General features: G+C 42.5%; 2 protein-coding genes across 2 annotated transcripts; both read left to right on the forward strand.

Moving 5' to 3' along the window:
• The first annotated feature begins 1,506 nt into the window (after positions 1–1,506).
• On the forward strand, positions 1,507–7,589 carry LOC111949219 (uncharacterized). Its single transcript, XM_023965791.2, has 3 exons — positions 1,507–1,881; positions 2,268–2,579; positions 6,671–7,589. Exons 1-3 carry the CDS (start codon positions 1,732–1,734, stop codon positions 6,812–6,814), a joined length of 606 nt encoding a protein of 201 aa, XP_023821559.1. The 5' UTR covers positions 1,507–1,731; the 3' UTR covers positions 6,815–7,589.
• A 3,853-nt stretch (positions 7,590–11,442) lies between these two features.
• LOC105357673 (uncharacterized) lies at positions 11,443–22,511 on the forward strand. The gene is made up of 8 exons (XM_011492927.4): positions 11,443–11,599; positions 14,348–14,457; positions 14,571–14,655; positions 16,484–16,679; positions 16,881–17,944; positions 18,044–18,843; positions 20,826–21,038; positions 21,125–22,511. The coding sequence occupies exons 1-8, from the start codon at positions 11,454–11,456 to the stop codon at positions 21,370–21,372; spliced, it is 2,862 nt and encodes a 953-aa protein (XP_011491229.3). The 5' UTR covers positions 11,443–11,453; the 3' UTR covers positions 21,373–22,511.
• Positions 22,512–23,471: the final 960 nt, after the last annotated feature.

Consider the following 23,471-nt stretch of genomic DNA (forward strand, 5'->3'; position numbering starts at 1 on the left):
AAACCAAATGAAAGTGTGACATTGTTGAAATTCTTTTCCCAGTCTTGGGTACTTTTCTAATGTTAAGACAACCTTAAGTTAAAAGTTAGACTTTGAAGAAAGAAGGAGTAATCGGTTTCTGGCTTTTACTGGAAGTTAGAAAAAAAAGGGGGGGGGGGGGGGGGGGCTTTTATCCATGGGGGATTAGTCACAATATTCACCAACTAATTACACAACTGCTAGTATTATTATCTACGTATGAATGACTCTATTCATTTCTTCTCAACTTTGAGATCAGATATTACATAATAGCCAGACATTGCAGAGTTTTTTTTTTCAACTTTATTTCTCTTTTTATGCAAACATTATTTGGTGGCAGTTTTAAAGTTTTTTACGCTTTTTATTATGGCAATATTATATTCCATTATTTTCTATTTTGTTCTACCTTATTCTATTCTTTTAAATAATCTATTCATGTTTGACTGCATTGCTGGTAATAAACTATGTTTTTAAAATGATCTTTTAAAAAAATATGTACTAAAAAATGTTATTGAGTTAAAAATGTGTGGAAAATGTTTTCTTTTTTCTTAAGTTAGAGGGGTTGATTTATTGTATCTAAAGTTCCAAAACTTAATGAATTTATTTATTTATTTACACTTTATGATATTATTTACATATTTTAAAAAAACTGGTGGATGATAAATCAGGTATTTCAATTTGAAGTCAACATGATGCAAAACTCGATTGGCTTCTTTACTGGCCTAATTTCCTCAGAGCTACAGAGATTTTTTTCATTCCTGTTTTTCCTCCTTAATTTCTATTAGGCGGTTCATTCAGATGTCAGGAAATTCCACTATAATATCATGCTCATTGTGGTATTTTGAAATTACCTAGAAAATAGAAAAGTGCTCCCTGTACAGAGTTTTAGTATTATTATTTTTGTTTGTTTTTAAATGGTTAAAATGCTTCTTAGTTAACCTAATAATAATAAATAAAAGGTTTTGTATTTTTGGGGGGCTGGCTAAGCATACAAAAATGGACAAATCAAGTTGGCATTCCCCTTTCAAACGTATACGTTCTTTTTGGAATGAAGGAACCGGAACAAAAAACGGAACCCTCGACTTTCCCCCGACCCCGTCCTCTCTGGAAGGGTGTTATGGGCTTAACTGACCCCTACCACAGATTTTCCTCCCCTGACGTCATACTACCTCTAAATATTTAAGTACACGGAGCGCTGAACACTAGAGGAAGAGCGATGACATTAGGGTAACATTTTTGGCATGGGGGCATTTTAACGCACAACACCTGCCCCCCCATTAAAAAAAGAAGTTACGTTAGAACAAAATTAAGATATATTGTTTTTGTTTTTTCCCCCTCTATTACGCTTTTTTGTTATTTAGCTTGGAAAAGGAGCTCATTTGCAGATTTGGGGGTTTTGTTTTGTCAAAAAGAAATTCGGCTGGCCATGAACGGTCTGGACCGCGTGCCTTCCGGAACCAATTAAAGACCCTCTCGTAGCGATCGTGCCAACTCGAACATGCGCAGTCGCCGCTCGTTCGTAGGACTTCTGATTCGTGTTGAGAGAGACCGCGAAAGTCTGCGAAAACACCCTGAAGTTGTCAGACAAAAATACTAAAAGGTAAATTTGCTGTCGGTGTAGGTGAAGACTCAGAGGGTGAGCACGAAAAAGATAAAGCTCAGAACATTTGTTTGCTGTTAACCTGCTACGTCTTTAACCCGGGCTGAGTGGAAATGGCAGAGCAGCAGCAGCAGGAGGAGGAGGAGGAGCAGCAGGCGTTATCCGTGCTGGAGACGCCGGTGTCTGGCCCATCCCGGACGGGGCGTGCGGTGAATCTAGCTCGGCTGCTTCACCACGAGTGCACGGAGCTGCTGCGGCTTTACGTGAGTCACGAGCTGCCGCGTTTGGTTGTGGTCTTCTTTTCGCCAGACATGGTGACCCCTTTGCTTCTCCCCGTTACATCATGATGTGGCACGTTCCTGTGCTGAGGCAGCTAACTAACTACCTGTCCTGTGAAAATATGGTCATTAAACCCCCACCAGAGTGTTTCTGTTGACTGTAAATACACACAAAAACACAATTCTCCTCAATCTCTGGCTGTTTCATGTATAATTAATGAATCGATTTGTTTTTTCTAAATTAGTAGGTTTTCCATCAATAGAATCAGAAATGCCAGTAAAAGTGAAATATGCTACTTGATTTTCACACATCAAAGACATTTTACATATTTTCTAATTTATATATTTTTTCCCTCCCATATTTGCTTCAGAAAAACAGGGAGACCTTTCTATTGGACCACACCCCTGATGGCTCACGCATCGTGTCCCCGTCCCCCCCAGAGGAGGAGCCCAGCGCAGAGAGGCAGGTGCAGCTCCTGCACTCGGCACTGCGGCAGTGCCTGGGTCTGCTGCACTGTGTCATCCAGAAGGAGGAGGAGGAGTGGGGCAAGCTGGAGGAAGACTACGAGTCCATGAAGAAGAACGTCCGAGTGAGACTGGAGGATTTGCTCTACACAACCAAGAATCTGGTGGAAGATGAGGACGGGACCCTAGAAGTTACCCCGGATCACCAGTGTACCGAGGTGAAATCCTCACTCAGTGCATTTTATTGAAAGGGTTTAATTTGCTACATTGAAAGATTAATGGAATCCTTGAGTAGCAAAGGAAATGTGCTGTTTGATTTTTTTTGCTTGTAATCCCGACTCCAATCATCCTTTGATCTATTTTCAAAAGGTTTCCAGTGGTCTTTTAATTATGATTATGTCGTTTTTAACAAAAATCAGCAAAACCTGCACTGTTTTCTTGAACATAGATTCTGCAGAGCGGCATGAGTAATACGCATTTTGCAAAAGATGGCGTAAACTGTGATGAATGGCTTCCTTAAATGTGCTAAAGCAATCTAACGGCAGAGTGAAATGGTTAACACATCAAGCCGTTGGCACGTTGACCAATCGGATGGACGGTTTCTTGCCGTTGACGAAGCCCTTTTATAGGTAGTAGGGACCGCACAGGGTGTCACTGCGCCTGTTTCCTTTACCATTGGAAAAACTTGGTTTCCGCTTTGGAAAATCGACGGTGTTAAAATATGCGTTGCAGTGCTTACTGGGATAGCTTATACTTTGATTTCGAATCGAAAAAAAGTAAAGTGGACAAGCTAACGGTGAGCGAACGGCAACTTTCTCACAACTTTGGTTCCATTTCACAGCTTTGTGAAAGGTACAAGATAAATAAGCCCCCCCCACAAACATTGAGGAAAATTGACAAAACGCATTCATCGTTGCAGACCTAAGTTTTTCACATGACATCATGACGAACATTGTAAATAAGCGTGATAAAGAGTGGTCAAGGGTTCAAGCCCTTAATACGGCATGATAAACTGCAGCCAGAGGACTTGAAGCATTTTATAAAACTAAATGAACAATTCTTTAAAAAAGATTAAAACCTTCAAAATCACTTTTACCATGTCATGTTAGGGCACAGACAGGGAAGATGTGGTATCAAAAAAGACCAAAAATCCTTGATTTGTCTAGCTGTGATTACCATGTTTTCCCATTGTTTTGTAGCAGCAAAACAAAGGCGATCAGCTAGAGTTAAAATATTAGTAACTAGCTCAATTTTAGGTCTATTGGGCAAGTTTTTGTATTTCTGTGTTCAGAATTGGAAACTCTATCGTTTGTGACCACCAACATTTATCTCTTAACCTTAGAAATTTGTGGCCCCTATAGGTAGGGTCATTTAGGAATATACACTAACCAAAAATATAAACGCAACCCTTTTGTTATTGCTCCCATTTTTTATGGTATGAAGTCAAAGATGTGTAACATTTTCCACATACACAAAATAACCAGTTCTCTTACATATTGTTCAGAAATCTGTCTAAATCTGTGATAGTGAGCACTTCTCCTTTGCCAAGACAATCCATCCCAACTCGCAGGTGTGCCATATCAAGATGCTGATTAGACAGCATGATTATTGCACAGGTGTGCCTTAGACTGGCCACAAGAAAGGCCACTCTGAAATCTTCAGTTTTGTTTTATTAATTGGATCAGGGGACTCAGACAACCAGTCAGTATCTGGTGTGACCACCATTTGCCTCATGAAGTGCGACACATCTCCTTCGCATAGAGTTGATCAGGTTGTCTATTGTGGCCTATGGAATGTTGGTCCACTCTTTTTCAATGGCTGTGCGCAGTTGCTGGATATTGGCAGGAACTGGAACACGTTGTCGTATACGCCGCTCCAGAGCATCCCAAACATGCTCAATGGATGACATGTCCGGTGAGCATGCTGGCCATGCAAGAACTGGGATGTTTTCAGCTTCCAAGAATTGTGTACAGATCTTTGAACATGGGGCCGTGCATTATCATGCTGACACATGAGGTGATGTTGTTGGATGTACAGCACAACAATGGGCCCCACAATCTCATCACAGTATCTCTGTGCATTCAAAATGCCATCAATGAAATGCACCTGTGTTCGTCCCCCATAACATATGCCTGCCCATACCATAACCCCACCACCACCATGGGCTACTCGATCCACAACATTGACATCAGAAAACCGCTCACCCACACAACGCCACACACGCTGTCTGCCATCTGCCCTGAACAGTGTAAACTGGGATTCATCCGTCAAGACAACACCTCTCCAACTTGCCAGACGCCATCGCATGTGAGCATTTGTCCACTCAAGTCGGTTACGACTCCTCGATGAGGACGACGAGCATGCAGATGAGCTTCCCTGAGACGGTTTCTGACAGTTTGTGCAGAAATTATGTGGTTATGCAAACCGATTGTTTCAGCAGCTGTCTGAGTGGCTGGTCTCAGACGAACTTGGAGGTGGACATGCTGGATGTGGAGGTCATGGGCTGGTGTGGTTACACGTGGTCAGCGGTTGTGAGGCCGGTTGGATGTGCTGCCAAATTCTCGGAAACGCCTTTGGAGACGGCTTTTGGTGGAGAAATGGACATTCAATTCCGTAGCAACAGCTCTGGTGGACATTCCTGCCATCAGCATGCCAATTGCACGCTCCCTCAAAATTTGCGACATCTGTGGCATTGTGCTGTGTGATACAACTGAAGATTTCAGAGTGGCCTTTTCTTGTGGCCAGTCTAAGGCACACCTGTGCAATAATCATGCTGTCTAATCAGCATCTTGATATGGCACACCTGCGAGGTGGGATGGATTGTCTTGGCAAAGGAGAAGTGCTCACTATCACAGATTTAGACAGATTTGTGAACAATATTTCAGAGAACTGGTTATTTTGTGTATGTGGAAAATGTTTCACATCTTTGAGTTCATACCATAAAAATGGGAGCAATAACAAAAGTGTTGCGTTTATATTTTTGGTCAGTGTAATTAAAGTTAGATTGAGTTTTGTCAGTAAAAGTGTTTCAGTAAAATAGAACTGATGTATTAGTTGTTTTCCCATCTGTTCATGTATCACAGGTCATATCATCATTGCAATATTGATCACTGTTGCATTTCCAAGTATTATATCTTTATTAAACATTGTGAATCAGGGGCAGACAAAAAAAATCCAGTTTAAATGGATCAAATCTGTGATGCAGAAAACAGGCTGGATTGGGCACACGCTCCTTGCTCCACTTAAACAGAGAGCTCTCAACAAAAGGGGGGCGGGGTTGCTCTGCGCCAACAGTCCCGCCCACAACTTTGTGTTCAACGAGGAATTTCTGATAAACTCCTGCTGCTCTGCAGAAATGATGTCCTAGAAAACAACACAGGTTTGTTGATTTTGGCAAAAAACTGTGTAATTAAAATTAAAAGACCACTCTTTGGAAATAGATAAAAAAATGAGCGAATTAGAACTTTAACGAAAATGCAAAAAATATTCAATGCACTTTTCAATAAAGGTTTCAATAAACCTTTGAAATGTCAAGTTGGTTAAAACTTTTTTATTTGGAATAGTGTAAAAAATGAATGAAAACCTTTCTTATTTTCAGGTGAATTGCATTTGTCATTTAAGGTTTCTTTTCAGTCTGTGATTTAAATATTTAAAATATTGAGCAACCCCTGCAAGTGCATAAAGGTTGCCAAAGTACATTTATTTAAAAGAAACTTTAAGTATTACTTTAGTTTATGTAAGGGTTAATACACACTTCGAAGGCCACTAACTCGCTTATACCATGGTCACTTGCAAAAGAGATACATATTCCGTTTTTTGTATTTTATTCTGGTTATTTGTTCGGTTAGTTCGCTTTCCACAAAAAGCGGACTATTTGTTAAGTAATGAGGCGCGTTGTCATGACAGCTTAGCCAGGTCGGTGAGCCGGCACTGATGTCGACTGCAGTGACAAAAGGAAAACAATATATATGCTGATCGTCGAAATGTGTTGAATAAAGCATCAGTTCAGAGAGAAAATTCTCCTCTTACCGCTTGTTTTTGTCCAGATGATGAAGCTAAAGTTTGATTTAAAGAAGCCAGCGCAGTGATATAGAAGATTTAAGCTATGTGACCAGAACTTCTTTTTTAGGCGTGCATTATCACTGTTGATTATCACTTTTTAATCCACACCCAGCAGACACAATCGAGTATTAACCCGGACCATGCTATATATAATAACTGTTAATACTGTTTTCCTTTTTAAAAAAACGACTTATTGGCAAACAACTGGTCATAGATTTTTCTTTTTTTCTGGATTTCTTCTCCCCAGGAAGTGGACGGTGCCGGTGGGGTTTTTGGCCTAAAAATGTGGATCTACCGTGTTCTGGTGGAGCTGGCCCACTGGTCCCACCACGCTGTGCAGACCCTCCACGTCCTGCACAAACAAACACAAGGAGTCGAAGAGGCGGTTTAAATTGGTTTGGCTTTAACCACACCAATCAATGAACTGCAATACTAACAGCCCTTTTAATGTACTCTACAGTAAACATGAATCTTAGCCCGGCCTATACTCTGAACACTGTGTGAAAATACTAAATGCACTGCTCAACACTAAGCTTTCATCGACCCACATTAGGAGCTTTTCCCACACTGGTATTCCCACAAGTACGTGCTAGATTGACCTCTGTTTTTGCTGGAGTTCTAGTGGGTTTGTTGAATGCAGTGCAAAGGTAAATGTGTTACATTTCAATTGTATTCTGTGTGTAATTTATTGAAGTACCTCTGAAAACATTGTAGCTGCTACTAATAACACTCCAAAATGTACTAACTGCTAGATAAACACCAAAGTAATCCACTGTGATTAACGTGCAGCCGGATCTGTATTCACTGTTGAGCAGCTCTCCTCAGAGTCCGCGCTCCACGCCTTCATCGTGAGAACGGTTTGGAGACAGAAGCATCGTGCTGCTCTTTTTGCCAATATTGCTCCTGATGATATACTTGAAGCTGAACTTCTCTGCCTGTTTCAACCGTTAAGACCAATTCTGCTGTGTGCCCCCCCCCCCCCCCCCCCAAAAAAAAAAACAGGAAATGGCTCAAGAACTACTGCATAACATTTTATAGTGGAATTGTATGGTCTGAGACAAAAAAAAAGTATTAAACACTTTGAGTTACAAGCCCTTCTCTGTGGCATGAATGAGGTCTGACTTTATGACATGAGTTTTTAAATAAACTGTGTACTTTGTTTGTGAGAGTTGACTTGATGCGTGTTGGAGAATGAAATACCTTATTGGTCCTTAATGGAAGAACGTTCATCTCCCTTAAGAGCCCCGTGGTGCACATACAGATCTAATGCCTCGTAGGTTTCCCAGACCTGAACAAAAATGTTGGTCCAAATGTTCTCTAAACTACGGAGCCCGTGTCCTGACATTAAGATATAAAAATATATCTTGTTCCCACAGATTAATATCTTGTTCCCACAGGTTATTATGTCGTTCGCACGAAATACTATTCCGTTCCCACAGGATACTAAAAGGCACTTACCTTTAGCTTGTAGCATAACAACAATAGCAGTACGTCCCGTTTCCCAGAGTGCTTTGCTGCCAATCACTAGCCAATCACCGTGTCCCTGTGACCAAGGTCTAACAACAAGACCAATAATTGGCCAGTGATTGGCAGCAAAGCACTCTGGGAAACGGGACGTACTGCTATTGTTGTTATGCTACAAGCTAAAGGTAAGTGCTTTAGGCGAAGCATCCAGCTTAATATGATATTTTTCAGATTTTCATCGAGAAAATAACATATCGACTATTCTTGCTTTTATTTTTACCCCTATTGAATGCTCACAGAGACACGGAAGTAGCGGCAGGAAGCGGTTTTTGCAGCAAGATGACTGAGGCGTACCAGATGATGATGTGAACGTGAATACGATGGATGCTTCTGTGCTTTTTAAAATAAATAAATCTGTTCTCTAAACATCCTCCGTGTCTTCAATGCAATGTAATGAGACACACACAGACAGAAATGTGAAGGTATCTGCTGTAAATCTATGACGTAAATTAATAACAGGAAATGATCGGCTAGTCAGTTAGCATGTAGCCTAATAGCCTTCGAATGTAAAGATACTGACTGCTAAAGTTAATAAAAGACAAGTCCTGAATATTATTATTCCTATTCGACCCTAAACTACAATATCAGCTGTCTGACAACAGACCAGCCAGTTGCCCAAATGCCGGCATATATGATCAGAGAGCTCTGCGGCGGAGCTAGTAGTAGTAGCCTAGCAGGAGCTATCGTATGACAAAGCAGCCTAGTTATCATAAATCTTTTGATATTTTTCTTATATTCATTGAGACTGTAATAAAGTGATCATTTTTGTTTTTCATGTTCCTTTTTTGAACGAATATGGGTCACAGAGACACGGAAGTTACCGCTGAAAGCGGCTTTTGCCGGCGTACAGAGAGCATATCCGTGTGAATGACTTATGACGTGAATAATTATTGCGTTCGAACGGATTAACTATTGCGTTCGAACGACATAATTATTACGTTCGCACGAGTTAATCATTTCGAGGGAACGGAATAGTATTTTGAGGGAACGCAATAGTATCTTGTGGGAACGGAATAGTATTTCGTGCGAACGACATAATAACCTGTGGGAACAAGATATTAATCTGTGGGAACAAGATATATTTTTATATCTTAATGTCAGGACACGGGCTCCGTACTAAACAGACAATGGTTGAAAGAAAAAAAAACTTATCAAATCATTTTTGATCTGTTTTCAAAATGTTCCCAGTGGACTTTAAATTATGATTGCTTTTTTTTTAAATCCAAAATGTAAAAACATTGTTTTCTAGGAAATGGTTTCTGCAGAGCAACAGTAATTTGTTTAAAACTCACCTTTGAGTTGTGGCTGTTGGTGCAGAGCAACCCCACCTTGCTGGCTTACTGCCCCTCACACCCCCAACCCAACAGTACTGGTGCAACAAAAATGGCGAGCAATAGTGGAGCTACCCCGCCGTACTGTTTGGAGCCTGAGTCCAGCTCCACATGCTTTTATTAAGGCATCTGATAGGCCAGTTTATGACTTGAATAAGGAAGCTTGTGGTCTGTTGATTGTAGCTTTTTTTGTCATAACTACAAGCGTTTTTTCATCTGCTTCTAACTTACCACAATTTGAATAAATAAATGCACCAAAAACAAAATTTTCCTTGGAGTGGGATTAAAAAAATAAATAATTAAACAACCAATGGAAAAAATGAAATGGAAAATAACTTGACTATATTAATTTAAGGTGTCATTTGACTGACATCACAAATGTCTTCAAACAGGTACTCAGTCTGCCTGTTAAAACAGTGACATGTCTGTGCTGGTTAGTAAAACCCTGTTTACCACAATGGATGTGGATCCCAAGAAAAAAGAGAAGAGTTGGATTAGGAACATCAAAAAATAAATGTACTGACAATGCCTAGTAACCCTTGTGCTATCCTAGGCACTTTTACATTGGGAGTTGGGTCATCTAGACCCACTAGACAGTGCGCTGAACCTTTTTTCTTCAATGATTTGTGATCTTCACTGGTGTCCATGGATTCCATGAAATCTTTCCACCTTTATCCACCTTTGTCATGGTAGGGAGAACACGTCAATGTAAGGGTGGGGTCATCTAAGATAGCACAAGGGCTATAGGCATTCAGCGGACAAGGTGCCTTGTGCATGTTTAGGTGAACACATTATGATAAAGTAATACATGATAGCAAAGTTGTTAACACAAGAAGTCGCTGGTTTGAATCTCAGCTGGGTCTTTTTATTTGTGGAGTTGCGTGTACTCGTGCATGTGTGGGTTTTCTCCAATCGTCGTCCTACCATTGAATGTATAAGTGCATATATAGTGTATAAGGAGTAATGTCCTCCACATCAATGCTTTCTTTTCTGTGCTGTGTGAGATCAGTGGGTATTAAAAACCATGCAGGGTATCCTATGCTAAAGGGGAACTGGGTTCGTCTAAATAATGGGTCCTAAATCTGTCTCAAGGCCAGGTAATAACTGACCCACACAGCACCAGTAGGCCAAGGCCTGAAGGTTGTGGAGCTCTGGGATGTGGATACAGGAGGAAAAATGTGGACAAACTGAGGAGAAGGGTAATACAAATGGTAACCAAACACGTCAAAGTACATCAGGGGGAGATCAAAAGTGGTTTGAGTTGAAACAGATTTCATCAACGATGACCAAGGAGAAAGCCAAGTCCTTCAAAACGCAAAGACTGGAACTTTACGTAGTTCACACTGGTGACAAAGTTTCTGCAAGAATCTCCTTTGAAATGAAACACAAGAGGGTTTTTTAAAAGAGAGGTTTTGGGGGAAACATGGAGGAAGGTGAGTTATGGTCTGGGACTGGTTTTTCTGAATTTGATGGAGGTTTCTTTCAGCAGGTACAAGGCATTCTGCAGCCAAACTAGCTGCATTTGTCAGAAAGCTTGGTTTGAATTACTCACACCCCCATAGATAGATAGATAGATAGATAGATAGATAGATAGATAGATAGATAGATAGATAGATAGATAGATAGATAGATAGATAGATAGATAGATAGATAGATAGATAGATAGATAGATAGATAGATAGATAGATAGATAGATAGATAGATAGATAGATAGATAGATAGATCGATCGATCGATCGATCGATCGATCGATCGATCGATAGATAGATGCATTCACACGCAGGACTTTTCTGTGATGCCCTTTTATGGGTCTTTATTGATTACTTTATTTAATTGTACGTTTTTCTCTAACGATTTTACCTTTTAAATAATTCTACAAAATGACAGTGAGATTTAGCAGACTTTTTTGTGCCAAAAATGGGGGAAAGTGAAAATAGGGTAATAATATTACAAATAAAGTATTTATATTTGTTATAATCACGTAACAATACTGTCTTTTAGTCATATTAGTAAATTGATCAATTTAATTTGTTTAATTTGCTTCTTTTTTTTAAACTCCTTAAATCAAAAAATGTAAAACTTTATTTAACCAGATACCTGCTACAAACGCATCAGATGTCAAATTCAGGGGCTTTGCACCCCATTTTACCATCGGAGCCCCAAAGATGTTGTGCACATGCGCCGTGTGCAATCTACCGGAGCGCCAGCGGTAGGGAAGGGAGTCCTAATGGCGGAGAATGTGCGGTCCCCCTTTGACTACCGGGAGCCCCCGACTCTCGACAGCGACGGGGATGGAAGCAAGCCGCCGCCTCCGCCTCGAGGGTGAGTGAACCCATCAAGAACCGAGCCGCGCTTCCTTTTTATTTAACAGGTTCAGATGAAACGCTTGCGTAGATCTCGCGCGCGTCTGTTTTTATCGTCTTTGGGTCGCGTTCGTGATTTCGGGTGTATGCTGCAAAACTGGAGCGAATTTTATGCGTTTGTTGGTTGCAGCCGCTGCAGCCCAGATGACTCCGTCATCCAGCCGTTTAGCTGGATTTGTACCGAACGACAAGCCTTTTAATTGTTGCTGTTTTTGACGGCGCACAACTCTGCTAGCTACTGGACGCTAACAGGCTAGCTAGCTGCGCGTTAGCATCAAAGCTAGCACCAATCATCAGCTTTACATCCAGAAAGACAGTCGTTTAGTCAAAAAATAAGAACCTCTTGAGTCATTTATGTCGTGCCATTCCACAATAAATATTTCTTGCTCTCTTATATTTATATCGTAGCTTTTCCCTGCTGTTCAGCCACAGCAGAACAGCACTTCGGTGTTGAGTAAACAAAGTTCCTGCCCAATACCTTTAACAGACTGTCTGACAGAGTAAGAGCTGGATATCCGCCGTTTTTGTTTCACTGAGGGGGCAGTGAAGGGATTTATGAAGGGTGCTGGGGAGAATGCTATGGACTGCTAAATCAGAATCCCATATGTGCAACCATCAACAGCAAATCGTTCCCTCGTGCAGTGTGTTTGCAGTGTTGGTCACAGAACTACTGTTTCCTGACCATCAACCCAACATCGGACTGATTTACCCCCAGTGGGCTTACAGGAGAAAAATAGATGTTACATTCCAAATCCAGTTTCTTCTATGGAAGCGATTCTGTAGCATAATTAAAAATAAAAGTCAAAACCAGAAATGCTTTTTCATTTTCAAAATGAAGCTGCATTTTTTGACTGAAAATTAAAATGAAAAAGCAATCCGCCAAAATGCTTTTTCCATTTCTTCTTCAACACTGCTTATTCTGTCACTTAAAGTGATAAAGAAAATGGGATTTGACATTTCATTTTCAAAAAGTTCTCTGGTAAATGTGTAGCAAAATTCATTTAGAAATGTCTAATGTGACAAAAAAATGGATTAACAAAAATGCTTTTTCATTTTCAAAATGTAACAAATGCATGTAAAATGCATCAAATGTAAAATGTAAATGTAAAATGCATCAAATGACTCAAAATTAAAATGAAAGAGCAATACTTCAAAAGTTTTTTTCATTTCTACTTAAAAAATGCAAATTCGGTGTCATAATTAAAACGAAAATTTAAAGAGGGGATTGCATTTTCATTTTAACATCCCCCCCGCAAACATTGTCGCATTATTTAATTAGAATAAGCATTTCCAGCGGGGAGGCGGGGCGATGACGTCAGTGCTATCTCCGTGAGCAGAGCAGACGGACTTTGTGTTTGAGGTGAAGGGAGGATGCTTTGTTACGTGTGCGCTATGTGTGGGAGACTTCGGACAGCGATCCGTCCGGCAGCTCTAGGTGAACGAGCTACCGAACTCAGGAGAACCGGGTCTTCCAGTAAAAGTGTGTGTCCGGGCAGAGCTCGGACCATCAGCTCACACAGCGGCTTTTGGGGGGGGGGGGGGGGGGGGGGGGGGGGCTGTTCAAAGCAGAAATGCCGCTCAGTCCTTAGAAACCGTTCAAACAATCATATGGATTTGTGTTTCCAGTCGTATCCCGACAAAATAAAGGCTGAGGTTATTCCCACATATTTACATTCAGCCAAGCTGCAAATTGCAGCATTTCCCGCATGGATTTTATGTTCATCAAAGGCTAAATGTTGTTAGCCTCTCCTAGCCCTGGCTTCTTCTGGCTGCGTTCTTCTACAGAAAAAGCACTGACCACATGGAATAAAATTAAAATGATGAGCGAACAGGCGCTTCATAATAACCGTAACATTAATAAAAGCATGTTTAGAAGATTATGTCGTATATTACCGAGCTGCCAGATCAGCGGAACTCATTTCCTCTTCCGGTATTTCAAACACTACTGCGCATGTGCGAATGATTTATTCAGACCGAAAGTGTGACCCATGTGAACGTTTATAACAATCGGAAAAAGTTTGTCTGGGCCCATGTACACGGTTGAATTCTAATCCATTGAGCCGATCAAGATATTTTACACATGTAACCGCGGCTCGCAGCGTGGCGGCGGCGTTGCATCACGGTGGCGTCTCTCCATCGTGATGTCAGACAGCGTCCATCAGCACAACCCTAATTAGAACTAATTTATGATTGTCTGTTTTTAGATTTGTTGTTCGTTAAACAGCTGATCATTTCATCTATCTGGAACATTTCTAGAAAAAGAAAGAACTGACTGTGTTAAATGAACTGTGTCAAAAGGGTTGACTAAAATGTTTCATACTATGATGAGGATTCAGCGGTTGAAGGACTGGGATGCTTTTCACCATATTCATTAAAGCTAATAAAGGGTTAAATATTAAAAATAACCACTTGATATGTTTTATTAAAGCTCAAAAATGGCTTTGACAGCATAGGAGAAACGTCACATTGTGAAACTGATCATCATGTTATGTCTTTTTAGGCCTAACAGTTGTAATGCTTTTCCCTTTGCCTCTGTAGCACTTTGCCGTTCCCAGACAAACGATGTGTTGCAGCCCCTGATGACGGTGATATGAACAGACAAAGCTGGGGTCTCACTTCTTGGCATGCAGAAGCCCTAGAGCGTTGCTTTTCGTTTTTCCTTACCAAATGCTTCTCTGGGATAAACAAATGGCTTTTGTTTCTACAGGCGTGTGTGTGGGAGAAAGAGGAAGGGGACACCCGTGAAGGTGTGCGACCGTGCATACGTGACAGAAGATGAGGAGGAGGAGAGCATGTCGGAGCACAGCTACAGTCCTGGTACGTCTGCGCACGCCATGTCTTCTTCTGATGCTGTGAGGCTAAATGTCACCCTGAATTCCTAGTTGCTGTTATGGCAATGAGAAAATCCTTCATATTTTTCTCGTACTAAGGTGATGGACAGTACCCAGAGGGTGCAGAAGATCGCCTACCCCCACCTGACAGCCCCTACTACCTCCCTGATCCCACTCAGCTCTGGTGAGCAAAGCCTTCTGTAGTCACCTATGCATGTGTGTTTGTGGAAAACCCAGAGGATTGTGAAACAGTTGGGCGAAACTCACAGTGTTGCTAAATTGAGCAACTTTTTAGACCTAAGACCTTTTTCTCTGTCAGTATCGGAAACCTTTGGTGACTTTTGACGTCAAACCATTGACTGTATATGAGAAGTGGACTGAGCGAGTGTGACATTACTCAGAGAAAATGGCTTTACTTCTGACTCCAACTAAATTAAGTCAATTCAGCCGCCTTTTTTCACGTTACGGGCGTCGCCATGTTGGAGCCGCGATTGGTCCGAGTCGGTCTGTCAGCATTTCTATGGCAACCACTCTCGCTAATCGGGTTGTTGGAGCTTGATCTTGTTAGAAGGCGACGACACCTTTGAGCGTAGGGCTGGGTGATATAGTCGAAAAATAAAATCTCTATTTTTTGCTGATTTAAAAAAAAAAAAAATCAAAATATTTTTTCTTCCTCCCTTTACTTGAAAAATTGTTTTATTTAATCGTTTGGCAGTTGGTTTGAACACAAAGTGCAACTAAATACCAGCGGTCAAAATGTTTGTCAAACAATGCGGCAGGTGAGATGCTAGCTTTATGATCTGGTAAAGAGAAACACTGTTCCAGGCGCTGAAACAAATTTTTCGTACTCCTACTTTTGGGAGCAACAGCCTTCAAACAGACTTTGCAGTTTGATGCTCCAAGTCTGACGGGTTGTGTGCGTCGAGGAGTGTTGAAGAAATTCACCAAAAGGACGGCTAATAAACAAGACTAATTTAGCGCAAACTTTTACTCGCCATGTGGCGAGAAGCCCTCTGACTTTTACTTGTCAAATGGAAAAAATTGGTCGTGACTGGCGAGCGTTAGGTCTGGACCCTGAACAAACCGAACCAGGTCCAAATAAGTGAAGATACTGTTGCTGTTTTGGTAACAAGCTTCTCTTTACTAGCCGCCATTTGTACGCCTGCGCATTGTGAGAGACTGATGGGCTGATCTTACTCTGAACAACACAGAGAGCTGTGATGACACAGTCCAGATTCTCCCAAAAATATATTTTCTTAAATTAAAATTTGAATTTATTGATAAAATGGATTTCTCACCCAGCATGCAATAGCAGAGCAGCAACAAAGATAGACCTGGAGTCCACAAGCTGACACAGAGCCTTTTAGGGACTGAAACCACTAATTCTATGGGAATCCTCTGTTTTCAAAATAAAGTGCCACTTGTGGACTTATCTTACAAGTTTTTGCCAAAGAAATAGCTTTTGCGTCATGCCCCAAATCATCCAGTTACAGCTGGGAGCCTGTCTGGGCCTTGACTTGTTTTGGTGGAGGAGTCTCATGTTGTCCTGCAGAGAGCGTAAAGTTTCTAGCTCCAGCCAGACCCCAAGGTGCTCTCAGTCCATGGTCAGATATGTAAGGAAGCACTCTTTCTGCTAAACTGACCTTAATAAAAACGAACATGAGAAACCAAATGCAGAATTTACAGGTTGATATTGGCAACAACGTGTTTTTAGATTCTGTAAATAAAAAAACGAAATGATCAAAATAAAAAGAGGAAAACCAAGACACCTTAAAACCAGCTCAGTGGACTTATGGTTCAGCTATTATAAACAAATCATGACAAATAATACTTGAATGTGTCAGAAAACTAAGAAAAATGGACTTCGGATTAGGCCTGCACAGTAAACCACAAATTTATCGTTATCGCGATATCAAGCTGTGTGTAAATGATGACTCTTATTTTAATGAAACTGTTACAGCTGCATCTCCAGTGTTAGGATTGAGACTGATCAGTCAGTTTGTGCTTTTCAGCGTGCCAGAGCTGGGGGACGAGGGGGCGAGCAGCGTTCGGGGGCCCGTGCTTTTCCACCCGCCTCCCAACTGCCGGATACGAGAGGTCCACTGCGGGACTCAGGTGCGCCTGGTCGTCATAGCAATCCGAGACATCGCAAAAGGGGAGGAGATCACAGTGGACTACAGCCTCACAGAATGGGGGGAGAATGCATTGGTGAGCTTTGATTTCATTTCAAAAACAAACACACACATTTTTCTGTTTCTTTTTTTTTTTAAAATCAAACTCTTTTGATTCATTTTTGAAATGTAGTTGAATCACAGGGTTGAGTGCTTCAATAAGAAGAAATAACTTTTATTTTTTAGTCTTTTAATTTAAATCCTTTTTTGTTTTATTTTGAAACATTTCTTTAAACAGGAAGATGAGGGTGGCCCCCACCCGCTTTCCCTCTCTGTGTCTGATTACCTCACCCCTTCCTGGTCGTTGTCACCCTCATCCTCCCCACTGACCCACTCGGAGCCCAGTGACTCAGACCGCGAAGAAGACGAAGAGGAGGAGGACGATGACGACGACGACGACGATGAGGAAGAGGACATTGAGGAGATGCGGGGGCGGATACTGCGCCGTCGGAAGAAACGCAAGATCCCCACAGCGGTGGACTCCAAAAAGAAGAGCGGGCCCTCTCCCCCCAGGGGGCCGGTTCGCCCCTGCTCCTCCTTTACCCACCCGGCGTCTGTGGCGCCCCCAGCTGGATCCCAGCCCCCCCTCAACAGCCTCGCGCCCCCCACCACAAATATCAACAACAACATCAGCATAAACATCGGCAGCTCCAGCGGAGCGGCGGTGAGCCGGCGCCAGCACTGCCCGTACTGCGGGCGCCACTATCGCTCTCTAGCACGACACCTGGAGAAGTACCACGCCAACCAGCCAGAGGTCCGGACCGCCATGGAGCTGGCACACCTGCACTCGCACAGCTCCTCCTCCTCGAACGGCGGCGTCCCCCACTCCCTATCGTCCACGGCCTCCGTGTCCCACAGCCACTCCTTCGCCGTGCCGCATCCATCGCCCTCCAACGCCGCTCCTCCCTCCCTGTTCCAGAGGGAGCGGGAGTCGCCGGCTTCCCGTTTGGGTCCTGGGAACGTTTCCTTCTCCCTGTCACTTTCCCCGCCCACCTCAGCTCATCCCACCGCCCCTAAGAAAGGCTGTAGCTTACCTCCACCTGCTGTCAAACTATCCACACCCTCCATGGTGTCCCGCGTCAAGAGTCCGTCTCCTCCTCCTCCTTCAGCCTCTACTCCCAGAAGGGGCCGGAGGTTGAAGAGGGAACACGAGGAGCAGCAGCAGGTGGATGTGGACAGTAGGAATCAAGAGGAGCTGCGTCCACCTCCAACGCCAGAGCCGGACGTGGATCCAGACGAGGATCTGGAGTTGAGCGGCGAAGGGGAAGACGATGCACCAGAGAAGAATGGAGAACTCGTGAGGTGTGGTTCGATTCCCATCAAATCCATTTCTGAAGCTCAGCTTTCGATTTTTCTTTCTTCTGGTTTAAACTGAGAGTTTTTCCTGTTTTTGTTTTTCAGCCCCCACAGGCAACACGTGAGTCCTCTCCTGTCGTCCTTGTCCTGTTTGGTCCACCATCTCCGTCACCAGCAGCACTCCTCTTTCCTCTCCCTAACCCGTTCTCCTCACTCTGCTGAGGCTTGGCGTCTGCTCTGCCACGCCAGCCTCTCCCTGCTCATCCTCTACAACCGGCACCGGGAGTGTGAGGTGGCTAAGCTTTCCATCCAGGACTACCGGAACCGGATCAGCCCTCAGTCCAGCTCCAGTGCCGCCTCTCCCTCCAGCATGGAGGCTCTCCTGTCGCCTTTTGAGCGTCAGGTCCTGTGTCACCTCCCCCGAGCGGGTGTCTTGGGCAAACGCGGTCGCGTCCAGCCTCTCATTCTCCCTCCACACTGTGAATCCTGCATAGAACTGCTGCTGCGGACCAGCCCCAACGTGGGCGTGGACCCCGAAAGCCCCTACGTCTTCTCCCGGCCCTACCACTCCCCCGCCACCCCCCTCCGAGGCACAGACCTGCTGAGAAACCTGGCCCGAGCCAGCGGAGCCAAAAACCCCGGAGTGATAACAGGAACGCGCGTGCGGCGGCAGGTCGCCATCCTCACCCAGCTGCTGCTGCTGGAGGAGGGCGACAGCCAGAGCGGCGCCGTCAAACGCCTGGAGGACTTCCTGGAGCGGGAGTTCCACGTGACGCAGAGCTGCTCGGCCATCACGCGGGACCCGGCGCTGATGGGCCGAGTGGGTCGCGTGGTTCTTTACGGAGAGAGGGAGGGGGTGCTGTTCAGGGGGATGAGTTTACAAGACATCTGCCTGGAGTTAGACGGTAAGAGATCAATGAACTTTGATTCAATGTATACAGGATCTATCTCAGAGGTTTCAAACTAGAAGTAGTTTCTGTGCTCTGCTTAAAGACCTACTGCGATGATTGAAAATGATGTTTTTGGTGTTTTTAACCTGTTCTGGTGCCATGTTTCCAAAAATGGACAGTATGCATAGATTAAATTAAGCTCAAGTTTTCTTTATTCAAATCCTTGTGAATCAGGAGCAGACGAAAAAATATCATTTGAAAAAGAGCTTATTTGTGACAGAAAAACACTGGAAAGGCTCCAAGCTCTAAGTAATGGGGAGGGGAAGAGGGGACGGGGTTGCTCCCTCCCAACAGCCCCGCCCACAACTTTCTTTTTATTTTATTTTATTTTTTAATTAATTTTTATTTATTTTATTTAAGTGAGACAACGGAAAAAAATGACAACAAAACAAAACACACTGGAAAAACAGATCTGACAAACAAAGACAATTACCAATACTAACACACAAAAACAGGAGGTTAAATATATACATATATATTCTATGTATCTATATGAATCTCTAACAATGTATCCCGCCCACAACTTTCTGAATGAATTCTCTGAAGGAACTCCTGCTGCTCTGCAGAAACGCGCCTAGAAAACAAGAGAAAACAATAAAACAAACACAAAATCATCATTATAAGACCATTATGGATTTCATTTCAAAGAAATACATTTAATACATTCAGGTTTTTAGTTTTTTTCTAAACTAACTAGGCCTGCACAATAAATTGCAAATTTATCGTTACAGCGGAATTGAACTGTGCAATATGCATATCGCAAAAGAAGGTGAAAATCGTAATAACTGGTTACTTTAAATGTCCTAAAACAATCTGATGGCAGCTTGAAGTATTTAGCAAATCAAATAAATCCATGTATGCATTTGACCAATCAGATGAAGCCCTTTTATGTTAGATGCTAGCCTCCCAGGTCGTCTAGTTTCATTTCGAGTGTAATTTAAGGTATGTTGACTCTTATGTAATTAAACTGCAGTGAAATGGAAATTATGTTTTTTGTTGTTTTGCTATTTGTTCAAATATCCCAGGTTATATTGTCATCGCAATATAAATCACTAACATCGCATATCGCGAGTTTGGAGCCCTAAAACTAACTATGAGGAAGACAATATTTAATACCACGGGCGGCCGTGGTGCAGCGGTAGGGGGTCGACCCATGATCGTAAGGTTGCAGGTTCGATTCCCGCCTTGCACGCCCATGAGTCAAAGTGTCCTTGGGCAAGACACTGAACCCCACCTTGCCTCTGGTGGTGGGCGGGCGCCTGTGTTTGGCAGCGGAGCCGTCACCAGTGTCTGAATGTGTGAGTGAATGTGTGTGTGACTGGGTGAATGGGTCTGTGACTGTAAAGCGCTTTGTCCTTGTAGGAAGAAAGGCGCTATATAAGTATACGCCATTTACCATTTACCATTTAATGCATCTATTGTTTAATAAATTACGATTTTTTTGTTATACTAAACAATACTTCCCTTTCTTTTATTCATGCTATTTGAAAAATTCTTCTCTTTTTTTTCGGACCCATCAGATTTTTGTTGTTACTAAAATTCACTTTTTATTTTGAATTGCACAGTTTCAAGTCCTGCTCATTTCCGTAAAGAAGAGCTAAACACAAAAAGTATTTCCCTAAATGTCCACCAGGGTGGAGATAAAAAGATAACCCTCATGAAAACATCTGAGGAATACTTGATGGAAAGTCTCATTTCTGTCTTTTTAAAGTTTCCAATCAGTTATTTCTAATTTGTGTATGTTTGTTTGTTTGTTTAAGTCTTTAAAACAACAGCCAAGATCTGCACAAGAAGGGCATATTTGTTGCATGTTGAAAGCTTTTTTCCCACAAATCGATGACATTTCCTGAGATTCCAATGAGAATCCTGTTTTGCTTTGGTCAGAAGAACAGACTGAAGGAGCAACATTTAACCTATTGAACCAATTTATTCTCTAGTCATGTCCGGCAACTCGGCAGATTCCTTTTCTGAAGATTCTGAGGGGGAGGAGGATAAAGAGGAAGTCAAAGTGAAAACGGAAGTTTTGGAGAAGAAAAAAGGACCAGGGCGACCTCCACGGAAGAAAAAACCGCCCAATCCTCCACCTACTGCCAGCCCGCCTGTACCTGTAGCTAACGCCAACAAGAGGAGATGCACGCCGCCCAAATCAGGTAAAAGTCGGTTCAGAACGATCACATTTGGGTTCTGGTTCGATGCTTTGCATTCAGCTGCTCCTGCTTTTGGTATCTCGCCGCAGGAAAGCGGGGGGTGCTGAAGCGTCCGTGGTCAGAGGCGGAGCGCGTGGCGGTAGAGACTCACCTAAAGAGAAACCTCCTGGAGCTGCGCGTCCCCGCCAAAGCGGACTGTGAACGCTGCTTGGAACTGTGCCCCCTGCTGGTTAGCAACCAAAGGGACTGGCGAGCCATCAAGTTTTATGTGCACAACCGCATCCAGCTGCTGAAGAAGCAGGGGCGGAGAGAAAGCGCCGCCGCCGCCGTCAACTAGACGTGGTAACCACCAGCAGTCCCAGGGAAGAGAAGAAAAACTGGTTTGGAGGATGAAGTCTTCAGCGTTTCTGTCCTGAAAAGTATCTGTGTGGAGAAAATTCAGTCTGTTTTTAGGGCCTCCTCACATAACAAAGTACGGTTTGTTTGACTACTGTGATTTCTTTTTTTAAACCGAAACATAAGACACAGGACAGGAAGACTGCAGAGCAGCTCTGGAGTCTTGTGTTATGGATTTGATTAGTCCTAAAATTAGCCAGAACCATTGACTGTATATGAGAACTGGAGCAAGCAAAGCTACAAGCACACCGAGCACGTGATGCACGATCAGGAACGCACTGAACGCTTCACCAACTGCAATTATTTATTTCTCCTCCATGTTCAATTTTTCAAGCAGGTACGTCCTATTTTGGTAAAAACCTGGGGGAGGGGGGAGGGGCACTCAGTCCAGTTCTCATGTAAATTAACTGGCCTCAACCCAGACATGTGCAGACCAGCCATGGATGCCAATGCAACACATGCTTTCAGCTCAAGGAGCTTGATTTCTCCATGAAAGTTGCATCCTGGGAACATGAGCGCTAACAAGCCCTCCTTTCCATTGACCAGCTGATTTCTGAAGAAGAGCCTGCTGTATTTGAGGATAGAATATTGGCATCCACACTGCATGTAGTACAGGAAGGTCACAGCCGTGCTCTTAAAGATCCTTTTGGAACCTTTTTCTGGGAATTCGGAGGCGGTGACGGTCTTCTATTTTGCTGCGGTGATGTTCACTTGTAGCTGTTGGAGGACGGCTGCAGACCAAAGCCGACTGACTCACATGAACCTGTACAGTTCTGCTTCACACTGACTTTCTGCTCCCAGCTGAGTGTGGTTGGAAGTCTTCAGACCACGATGCACCTGTTCAGTGTTTCTCGCATACCTCTGTACCATGATCATAGATTAGTGTTGAGGCACGGCTACTTGAATTTCCTTCTCCCATAGGTTTGTTTTGTTTGGAAAATATTGTATTTCTGAATCAACATATGGTATTATTGACTGTAAATACCGATGAAAGTATGCAGCAGTGATTACAAAGTCAGTAATGTGTCATGATGTACATATTGTAAATACTACTTGTACTTAATAAAGTGTATGACATTTTGTTGTGTTTTTCCAACCTGGACTTTAAGATGCATTTGACTTTAAAGACAGCAAAAGAAAAAAACATGTTTTTTTAATAAAAACCGGAAACAAAATGTTTGATATAAAAGTTAGTTTGTAAAGTGAGCCAAATATTTTACAGTGGAGTTTTCAATAAGTCTAAAACAATAGAAAATTGATTTAATGTAAGGTAAAAAAAAAAAGGTTTTTCACTTTCTATATGAAATAATTCCAAATTCTATCAATAATGGAAAAAAAAGTGTTTAAATGTTATATTAAAATCTTTATTTTTTATAACAAAAACATTTTAAATACACATGAAATATAAGCCAAATCTATTTAATTTTTATTTATGAGTAGAACCAAAAACTTTATCCAAAAACAGTCGAGGTTAAAGAGCAGTGATGACACTACATTAGACTATTTCTGGTTGTGTTTTTGTAAATGACAACTGCTCAAATTACTTAATTTTTACAATTTGTTTTATTTGCCGATGACACTAATGTTTCTGTTCTGGGAATAATCTGGAAAAAAATTATTGAAAAGGAAATGATAAAACTTAACCCTAGTGCTACCTCAGATGACCCCACCCTTACGTTGACGTGTTCTCCCTACCATGACAAAGGTGGATAAAGGTGGAAAGATTTCATGTAATCCATGGACACCAGTAAAGATCACAAATCATTGAAGAAAAAAGGTACAGAGCACTGTCTAGTGCAGGGGTCGGGAACCTATGGCTCGCGAGCCATATATGGCTCTTTTGATGGTCACATGTGGCTCGCAGACAAATCTTTAATTCAAATTTTTTTTCTTCATTAGACCAGTCCTTCTCGTGCGCGATGCGATGGCAGAGGCGCGCAGTAGTAGCGGTGCTTAGAGAGACAAATCTGCGCCAGCACTAGTATAAGTTTAAAATTGTCTATTAATTCACAGAGTTTGTACCACCCGGAAACCTGTGAA

The sequence above is a fragment of the Oryzias latipes genome, chromosome 18 (genome assembly GCF_053564925.1).
Source record: "Oryzias latipes strain Hd-rR chromosome 18, Olatipes_Hd-rR_3.1".
Lineage (NCBI taxonomy): Eukaryota > Metazoa > Chordata > Actinopteri > Beloniformes > Adrianichthyidae > Oryzias > Oryzias latipes.

Coding starts and splice junctions, on each gene's coding strand:
- LOC111949219 (XM_023965791.2), top strand. CDS start 1,732: ATGGCAGAGCAGCAGCAGCAGGAGGAGGAGGAGGAGCAGCAGGCGTTA. Junction 1,882..2,267: donor CGGAGCTGCTGCGGCTTTAC/GTGAGTCACGAG, acceptor TATTTGCTTCAG/AAAAACAGGGAGACCTTTCT. Junction 2,580..6,670: donor CGGATCACCAGTGTACCGAG/GTGAAATCCTCA, acceptor TCTTCTCCCCAG/GAAGTGGACGGTGCCGGTGG.
- LOC105357673 (XM_011492927.4), top strand. CDS start 11,454: ATGCGCCGTGTGCAATCTACCGGAGCGCCAGCGGTAGGGAAGGGAGTC. Junction 17,945..18,043: donor AAGAATGGAGAACTCGTGAG/GTGTGGTTCGAT, acceptor TTTGTTTTTCAG/CCCCCACAGGCAACACGTGA. Junction 21,039..21,124: donor ATGCACGCCGCCCAAATCAG/GTAAAAGTCGGT, acceptor ATCTCGCCGCAG/GAAAGCGGGGGGTGCTGAAG.